General features: G+C 42.9%; 1 protein-coding gene across 1 annotated transcript in view; it reads left to right on the top strand.

The window, feature by feature from the left end:
* Positions 1-6,547: 6,547 nt before the first annotated feature.
* BMX (BMX non-receptor tyrosine kinase) overlaps positions 6,548-9,783 on the top strand; it is a 29,053-nt gene continuing 25,817 nt past the window's right edge. Inside the window, exons 1-2 of the mRNA XM_056329102.1 lie at positions 6,548-6,685; positions 7,687-7,791. Of these exons, the coding sequence (XP_056185077.1) occupies positions 6,548-6,685; positions 7,687-7,791 (243 nt within the window). The remainder of the gene's footprint in view (positions 6,686-7,686; positions 7,792-9,783) is intronic.

Here is a 9,783-nt window from a genome sequence, read left to right as displayed (position 1 = left end):
ACCTGAAATGAAGGAAAAAGCTCTCTCTGAACCTGTGGGAGAGAACACCTGTAAAAGGTGCAGGATTTCTAAGAAATGAAGTGGTGTTTGGCCATCTTTTGTACAGGGAATGCCAGCAAAGCCTGCTGTGGTGTCCTCACACCAATAGGCATGCCCCTGGGACAGGGGTGGAGGGAGATGATGGCATCTTTCTTCAAAGATGGTCCATGTAGCAGAATGGGAGTAATCTAGTTCTGCAACAGCTTATCCTGACTGTCATGTGCCCACCACCCTGAGGCTGACACCTCTCTTGCCTACCTAGACCCCATTTTCTGCCCTGCACGTTGCCCAGACCATGACCCTACTACTTTCCCCACCAACCACCCACACCCTTACCCGTGGCCATACAACACTTCCTCTTCCCTGCCCCACCTCAAGCCTCTGCCTGCTGCCCCACTAGCTGTCCCTGCTTTGCCTTCTAACCGGTGACCATATCAGCTGCCCAGGTCCACGCCTGCTGTCCCCAGCCAGCTGCTGGGCCACCCTCCCCTGTCTGACACCTTGCTTGCACACCCACCAAGCCCCTGCCTGCCACCACACCAGACGCCCCAGACCATACCTTCTACCCCAGTAACTACTTTCTGCCCCAACAGCCTCACAGAACCCTGCCAGCTACCTCACCCACTGCCCAGGACCATGTTACCTTCCCCACCAGATTTCCAAGTCTTTGCTTAGGGCTGCACAAGGCCCTGCCTTTGCCCCCACAGAGCCTGTGCCTGCTGCAGGCAGATACTCCTGTAGCTACCTGTTCTTCTGTCCCATTTCCCCAACTCTACCCCGCTCCCTGCTGTCCTGCCTTCTCCACCAGACCCATCACTATCCTTGATCTCTTCCAGCCCACCCACCCCACCCCACCATCCTGTCCTGGTCCCCCTACATCAACCCTCACCACTCCCAGCCTACGCCTCTGGGTCATGTTATTGAGAATATGGAGCCAAGCCATAGTGGCAAGCACTTCCCAACAAGTTTGCTTACTTCATCTGGGCAGAGGACGTGTTTCTGCTTGGTTGGGTGTCAGGCGCTCCTCCTTGCCATCATTTCTGAGGTGGGAGACATGCTTCCACCATGTTTCCCCAGCCACCATAGCTTAGTCAGGTTCTTCTCCAAGCTTGTTCTGTCACAACTGCTGTCCCTTTCCCTCTCAGTTTTCCAGGTGCTCACTCTTCTGAAGATAAAGGTTACCAAGAGGGAAGGAGCCAGGTATTCTGGCTTGCATGCTGCATTACAGCCTACCATTAGAAAATGCTTATCAGTGACCACCACATCCAAACCACTTTGCCAGAGAAGTAAACAGGAGCAGCAGTTAATGCTAGAGGAAGTACCTCTAGCCTCCAGGAGGTCCTTTGCTTGTGCCTTGCTGAGTATTGTTCTGATAAACTGTCTCACAACAGTCCTCTTTCTGAAAGACAGGGTGGTTACTTTAAAGATCTGTCAGGGTAACGAGCCTTTAATATTTGTCTCTGCGTTACGGAAAGCAAAAAAAATGCAAATATTCTCAGTACAAGCACAACTGTTCGGGACATAAGACACAAATTTCAAGCGTGGAAAAATAATCAAAGATCCCCAGATCCTTCATGTCTCTTCAAATCATATGGAACAAATGTTTACAGTAAGCTAATTCCATATGGCTTTTTATTTACTTCCAGGGAGAAATTAGATTTCACAGTTGAAGGAATTGAGGTCTGTTCAGCAAAGAGGGAGGATACCATATCTTGCAATTCTCTAGGTAGGCAGAAATCTGTGCACAGCACAGGCCACTCTCTGTACTTTCTGCACTGAAGGATCATTCCTTCAGCACAACTGAGTGGTTAGTGCAAGCACATTCTGACTCGGCACAAAAGAGTCTGCTCACAGAGGAAGGGCAGCCTGGCCAGTGAAAAGGCAGTGCAACTGCAACTGTAACCTCGGGTTTTGCTTTTGGTTTTTTTTTAAAAAAAAAAAAAAAAAAAAAAGTTGAACATTTCACTTGGCATAATTTCAACTGTTCTCATTTCTTTTCCATGAACGGGGAAAAAAGAACACTGTGCAGTGGATCTGGACAGGATGTAGTTTTGCTGTCAAGGCTTTTTTTAGGATTTGAAATTGGTTTCTATCTCAAATAGTAATGAGAAGTCAAAATCTGGAAAACATTTTTTTAAACTTGAGTCAGAGCACTCCAGTAATGAAGTGGCTGCAGTGGAGGCAGCTGCTCCCTCAAAGGCTGAATACACAGTATTCTGTTTCAGAGAAACCAAGGGATGCAATAATTTTATAGGCTTTTTTGAGTCTTATAAGCATTTCTCAGCCTATACCTTTAACCTTTATACCTTCTGTTACATCCTTAGAATTAGGCTATGTGTTTGCTTGGTTCTTGCACAGGTCCACAGACAACAAGGCAGAACGCATGTTACTAGATCACAAGGTGATCCAGTATGTCATTTACTATGCAAGGACATAACCAGAGACATCAAGTTCCTAAATTTAACAGAATATTGCTTTTAGCTAAATACTTCAGAAAGAAGAGTATGTGTTTTTTCCCATATCCAGAAAACAAAGGTGTAACAATTATAATTTTGTAATCTTGTAGAAGTTTACTATTTATTTCATAATTTGTGTTTTGTATTTTTAATATCTCTTTCTGTATTTTTAGTACTGTTTATTAACAAGTAGGTGTTGCAAGGTACAGTTTATAGAATAAAATGTTTTATTGTTTAATTGAAATTACATATTGTGATAAACCCTTTTGTCTCTACTAATTTCTTGGTGTGCTTTCATGGCACAACTTTGTTAAACCCAGAGGCTGTTTTGTTAGCATTTCTACAAGGAGTAATGGTGGTACTTCACCTTTTTTCCAAGCCACAGTAAGTGCAGACTGTAGTCATTCTGTGTGGCTTCAGCTGATATTCTCTGGGCTCTCAGTGGCCGCAGCATTAGAGCAGTTGTGGATTAGAAACCTAGTCTCACTTGAGCAATGTTATCAGTCCTGGCAGTTCAGGTAATTGCTCAGAGTCATTCAAGCAGCAGTGAGTTAAGAAATTTTGTAAAGGTCACACAGTGATGACCCCAGAAAGATGACCTGAAAATAATGCTTTAAAATAAAGTAGCTGAAATTCCGTCTCACCCATCTTTTTTTCTGGCCTTCAGTACCTCCATGAGCTCCATGAACTTCAGTGGGTTGTAGCAGAAGATTGGATGTTTCCTCGTTTAAGGAAACAAAGCCACATGCTGTTACAAAAAGCAGGAGTTCTTACTTCTCCATTGTGGGAATGACAAGCTTTTTACATTTTCTATCAAACCTAATATTTTAGTTCCAAGGACAGCTTCTCTAAGCTATGTTGAACTAACTCCTAACTTCATGCTAGTTACTCCTACAGTCAGTCAGGGCAAGTGCCTACCCTATAATGCCTGAAAAGTTTCCTAATGTGGGGTGGACACTCATCCTTTCCCCTACATCAGAGCAGACATCTCAATAGAAAGATTTCAGTCCCGACTCCTACTTCATCTACCCCAAGCTCATATCTCCTTCATATGTCGTGTGTCACAGCAAGATTACCTTTAAGCTCACTCACCAGTGGCACTAACACTGGTCTGTCCAAAAGTGAGTTGGTGGAAAGTGTAAGTAGGCATCCTGTCCACGGGAAGGGTGGCCAGATGCCTATGGTGGAGTAATGGCTAGTAAAAACCCCCTTTTCCTCTTCAGACTATTTCTACTAGGTATGTGTTACTTTCTGGGTTCAGGTAGGATTCAGTGGATAGATGAAGTGGGTGTGATGAGTGTCATGCAAATTTTCTTTATCCGCAGTGAACAGGAACATAACAAAGTGGGCTGCTTAGCACAACACTTCCCTTTGGAGTTCCAGAACATACAAGGCAAAGGACGTGATCTATTTTCTTCACGTTTGGGTAAGATAACCTGAAACCACTCTAAACTTGTAGAAATATGATGGATCTCATCCTTTGAATTTTGTGTCTTTTGATCATGGGTTGGTTTACATGGCAGTGGGCCTGCTGGCAACAGAGGATACATCTGTCTCAAAGGGGGAAAAGGATCTTCGCACAGGAGTTAGCAGGGCTCATTGAAAGAGCTTCAAACTAGATTTGAAGGGGGAAAGGGATAAAACCAGGCTTGCTAGACGCAAGCCTGGGGTCAGCACAATGCTTGAGGAATGGTGTGCTAGCAAGGTGCTTTGGTCTGCCGTCTCAGTGGAGGTAGGGGATGGAGGTCCATGCAAGAGCAAAGACGCAAGGGTTGTCGATGTCTTAGAAGCCATGGAAGTGCCTGAGAATGGTCACATAGCAATTAGGGCTTCTCCCCCCAAAAAGGTGGCAGGATGAGTACCTCAACTTAAGTGCATCTACACCAATGCAGGCAGCGTGGGCAGAAACAGGAGCTGGAAGCCATTCTGCAGCAGGAAAACTGTGATACGGTTGCCAACATGGAAACATGGTGGGATGACTCGCTCAGCTGGGGTGCTGCAGTGGATGGCTGTGAACTCTTCTGAAGGGGTAGGAGAGGAAGCAGAGGCGGTGGGGTAGCTCTGTGAGGGAGTGTTTTAATTGTCTAGAGCTCAATGTGGTGATGGTAAGGTTGAGTGTTTATGGGTAAGAATCGGGGGAAGGCCAACAAGGCAGCTGTCCTGGTGGGAGTCTGTTATAGACCACCCAGCCAGGATGAAGAGGCAGGTGAAATATTCTATTAGAAGCTGGGAGAAGTCTCACAATTGCTAGCCCTTGTTCCTGTTGTGGACTTCAACTTACCAGATGTCTGCTAGAAATACAGTACAGCAGAGAAGTGACAGTCCAGGAGGTTCCTGGAGTATGTGGAAGTGACCTTCCTGGCAGAGCTGGTGAGGGATCCAACTGGGGAAGGTGCCCTGCTGGACCTGTTGTTTGTGCAAGGACTTGTGGGTGATGTGATGGTTGGAGGTCATCTTGCCCATAGCAATCACAAAACGATGCAGTTTTCAGTTCTCAGGGAAGTGAGGAGGGGGGTCGGCAGCACTGCTGCTACGTTGGCGTTCCCAAGGGCCGACTTCGGTCTGTGTAGGGCCTGGCTGACAGAGTCCCCGGGGAGGCAGTCCCCGGGGGCAAGGAGGCCAGGAAGGCTGGACATTCTGCAAGAAGGAAATCTTAAAGATGCAGGAGCAGGCCATCCCATGAGCTGAAAGGTGAACTGGCGGGAATGAAAACTGGCCTGGATGAAGAGAGCTTTGGCTGAAACTCAGAAAGAAAAGCAGAGTTTATGGCCTTTGGAAGAAGGGTCAGGCCACTTGGGAGGACTTCAAGGCTGTTGTGAGGCTATGCAGGGAGAAAATCAGAAAGGCCAAAGCCCCACATTAAGCCAGAACTTAATGTGGCTAGTGCCTTAAAAGACAATTAAAAAAGTTTCTATAAATACATTAGCAACAAAAGGAGGGCTAAGGAGAACCTCCGTCCTTTACTGGATGCAGGAAGAAAAAGCAATAAAGGGTGAGGAAAAGGCTGAGGTACTCAGTGCCTTCTTTGCCTTAGCCTTTAACAGTAAGACCAGTTGTTCTCTGGGCACCCAGCTCCCAGAGCTGGAAGACAGGGATGGGGAGCAGAATGAAGCCCCCATAATCCATGGGGAAATGGTCAGCGACCTGCTGCACCACTTAGACAGGCACAAGTCTATGGGGCTGGATGGTATCCACCCAAGGGTGCTGAGGGAGCTGGCAGAAGTGCTCAGTGCTCACCGAGCCACTTTCAATCATTTAGCAGCAGTCCTGGCTAACTGGGGGGTTTCCACTGACTGGAGGTTAGTAGATATGGTATGTAGGGACACGGTTTAGTGGTGGCCTCGGCATTATTAGGTAAATGATTGGACTCAGTCTTAAAGCTCTTTTCCAACCTAACTGCTACTGTGATTCTGTGATTGTGTGATTGCTGTCATTTACTGCTGTATGATTATCAAAGCTAAGAAAAAATAAATAGATAAATATATATGTACATATATGCCATACAAGAACATTTTTTACTTTTAGATTTTTTCTCCCTGTCATTGTTCCATAAAAGTGCGTTTGTTTCTGTTGGAAGAAAGAAATGGGAAATTTACAGTTCAGGGAACACACCTGTCAGCACTGGGTATGTTTTTCTGGTCTGTAAATAGAAGGGTTTTCTCTTTTGTTGTTGGTCTTTTCCCTGCTGTAATGAGTTCCATGTTATGCTGCAGATGTAATGCATTTGTGCATAGAGCAGACTGCTCTTTGCCAGAAAGGGTGCATGACTTTAAAAGGAGAGATCCTCAGATGATAAAGGATAACAGAGACACCTTGTTTAGAACTATGCTATATCCGTAGCTTAATTTTTGTATACTATGATTGTTTTTACTGAGTGAATAAGCTAAACTACCTCATTTGTTTAAGCAATATTAAACACATGCTTTTTTAATGTTTATTACTGTAAAATTGTATGAAACAGAGGAGAATGACTCAATATATTCATTATTACAATTCTATATTTATTAATAGTAGTAATAAAAATAATTATGATGTTCTTTTAGGGAAATATAATGGAGAAGAAAACAGTTCTAGAAGAACTTCTTTTAAAGAAGTCACAACAGAAGAAAAAGATATCACCAATTAATTACAAGAAAAGGTTGTTTGTTCTGACGAAAGCAAACCTTTCTTATTATGAATATAACAAAGGGGTAAGAAGTATTTTTTTTAAGTAAACTGTTTTAAGATTTTCCAGTGTCACCTTATTCCTCTAGTTGTCTTCTCTTTAACTTCACCAGACATTATGTGTTAGAACAACAGGTGTACTTCGTTTTGAGTAGAATTATAGGATATCATATCCTAGTTTCAGTTCATGAAAACACTTAGCTGCAGGCATAGGACTGTCTCTGTTCAGAACAAGTCTTACAGTTGTGCTTACCATTGAGCATCTGTTTGTGTCCTTCCAAGGAGAACTTAAGCAAGTAATTAACATCGGCATATGTTTACACATTGTCTTGAACAGCAATGTTTTCCTTGTCCAGGCTTACCTTTGAACTGATGTAAATAACTGGCTTCAGAAGTTACTTCTATAAGGCATAATTGGTTCAGAATCTCATCCCTCAGCTGCCCAAAGCAGATGGTTAAACTATCTTTGTTTCATAAGGAGTGACTGTGTAGCACAAAAGGATGGCTTTCCACTCAGATCTCCCATCAGGAATGCAAATATATGTCCAAGACAACTTATTTTTAAGTTTTTGCTCCAATCTGTAGATTTGGACTCCTGCTGTGAGTTACATCCCATTAAAAAACTGCAGGGAAGCTCAGAGAGAACAAGCTGCATTACCTTAGCAAAATTATGAATGCCACAGTTTGGCTTCTGGTTTGCACTTAAGGTGTTTTCCTCTTAATTCCTCCTCCATTTTTTCCTTCTAGTCTTCTCTTCTTCCCTGTACTCCTGCAGTTGCAGCAGATGCTTTCTCAGATGTAGGGCTGTGTCCTGTAATTAATGTAACTGATTTATAAAGGAATTTGATTGATATGTTAGATGCAGGTAGGGTACCAAGGAGGTTTTTAACCACTTTTCTTTTAAAGTTCAACAGACCTGAAGCTATGGCTTATACAGCTTAAACCATGAAACTGTACAAAACAGTAAAACTATAATATTTATTGTGTTAAGATTAGTTTACCATCTGCTATGTTTGTTCTCTCTTAGAAAAAAGGAAGCAAAAGGGGATCCATTGAGATTGAGAAAATCCGATGTGTTGAGACAGTGAATCTTGAGGAAACAACACCTCCTGCAAGACAATATCCTTTTCAGGTTAGCCATGGACTGTGTTTCATTTACATATCAAAATGGTTGGACTTGATGATCTTGAAGGTCTCTTCCAAACAAAATGATACTGTGATTCTATGAAATATGACAGTCATCCTAAAGTTACACTTACTAATCCTGTCCTGAGTGGTGATACCTAATACTGTTGAGTGCTGCTGATAATTACAACAAATAGAAAATCAGTCTCTATCATTGAAGGTGTGACTTGCTGAAATATTTTTTAATTGACTGTGATATCTTTTAGATCAAGTTTTGTTTCTTTTATGTTCAAAGGTCTATCAGACATTTGCTTTAATATTATCTGGAAGATACAGATCACTACACTGATTATCACTTGTTTTAAGGCACAATTAAGCACTTAAAAATTCTTATTTTAATTCTCACTGCCTCTTTCAACTTAGTTTTTTTTGGCCTACAATACTAAGTGCAAGATTTGACTCCTGACTGCCCGATTACCATTCAAATATGCCATAGTCAGAAAATCCAAGGCTACATACACCTTTTATCAGAAGATGAAGCTGCACAAAGCTCTACACACGTTTAAGAATTAAATGTGATGAGAAAGCCATAACTTCAAATTTGCTGCCTTTCATCCGTTTCAGTTGCCCAGCTTGGGTTCCTTCTAGACCCCCCATCAATCTCGATTCTATGGGCAATGGGACACGCAGATGTGAGAAGTGGCCGCAGGTTCCCTTCAGGAGTGCCACTGCCAAACAGTGCAACTGCAAGCAGCAGGCTGCTAGAGTGAATAGCAGGGTCACTGAATAGTGCGTTAATTCGTGACCCTGTAATAATTGCCATGCCCAAGGGCAACCTCATGAGAGAAACTTCATATTTCACTGCCTGGTTGATCCTAGGTGTCATTCCAGTCTTCCTTTCCCTTCTCCCTCTCCCAGTTTTATGGCACTGAATGACACATTTATGTTAAATTAGTGTATTTATGTCAGGAGTGCATAATTCAATTAAGTGGGGGGAAAAGTGTATGCTATAGTTTATACAGGGTGGGTGAGTCTGTTCTGGGAAGGAGGATCTCTAAAGATTACTTTAGGATCATGATAGCTAAACATAAATTCCCAGTGTGATACTGTGGCCAAAGGAGCTAATGGCATCCTTGGCCATGGAAGCAGGCAATATTGAGTGAAAGCACTCAATGTATTTTGACACTACTGTGATCACCAGGAGAATATTGTGTCTAGTTCTGGTGACTATAATTGAAGAAAGATGTTGTAAACTGAAGAGAGGTCAGAGGAGAGACTTGACAATGACTAATAGATCGGATGAATAACATATTAAAGATAAAAGCTCACAGGGCTCCACCATTTAACTAAAGGAGACAGGAAACAAATTGATCAGTTGTATATACTTACCAGTGGGAGTACACATTTAATAACAACAGTTCTTCAGTCTAACAAACAAAAGCAACAAAGTGGCATTTGAAATTCAGTGCAGATGACTAAAAAGCAATGTACACGAGGGAAATGAAACTCTGACCTAACACAGACACACGCACAGACAGACAGTACTAAACATGATCCAAAAAGCAAAGCAGATGTTAGCAATTATTAGGTAGGCATCAAACAAAGCTAGCAGAAGGTAGGCTGAAAACAAGCAAAAGAAGCTGACCGTTGACATTGTGTAGCTGAGATGTAGGATTACTAACTGCAGGATGTTGTAGATACTAGTTATTTGCTTAAAAAGGCAATTGAGTGAATTCTCAGAAGAAAAACACCTCTCAAAGGCCATTAATTATAAATGCATTGGATCAGGATTCTGATTACTGTGCAGCTGCCCTAAGCATGTACTTTGCCTCAGCATTTGTTACTGGACACTGTCAGAGACAGGTTCCTGGCTTCGGTGAGCCTTTGGTCTGGCCTTGTGTAACACAAGCCAGAAGCTGGAAGATGAATGTGGAAAAACTGAAGTGCAAAGAAAGAGTTTGCATGTGGGCTGTAAGGTCTTCTGTACATAGAAGATGGC

This window comes from Falco biarmicus, chromosome 2 (assembly GCF_023638135.1).
Source record: "Falco biarmicus isolate bFalBia1 chromosome 2, bFalBia1.pri, whole genome shotgun sequence".
In the NCBI taxonomy this organism is placed as follows: Eukaryota; Metazoa; Chordata; class Aves; order Falconiformes; family Falconidae; genus Falco; species Falco biarmicus.
Note: the sequence above shows the minus strand (reverse complement) of the source record. Positions and strands in the feature narration are given on the sequence as shown.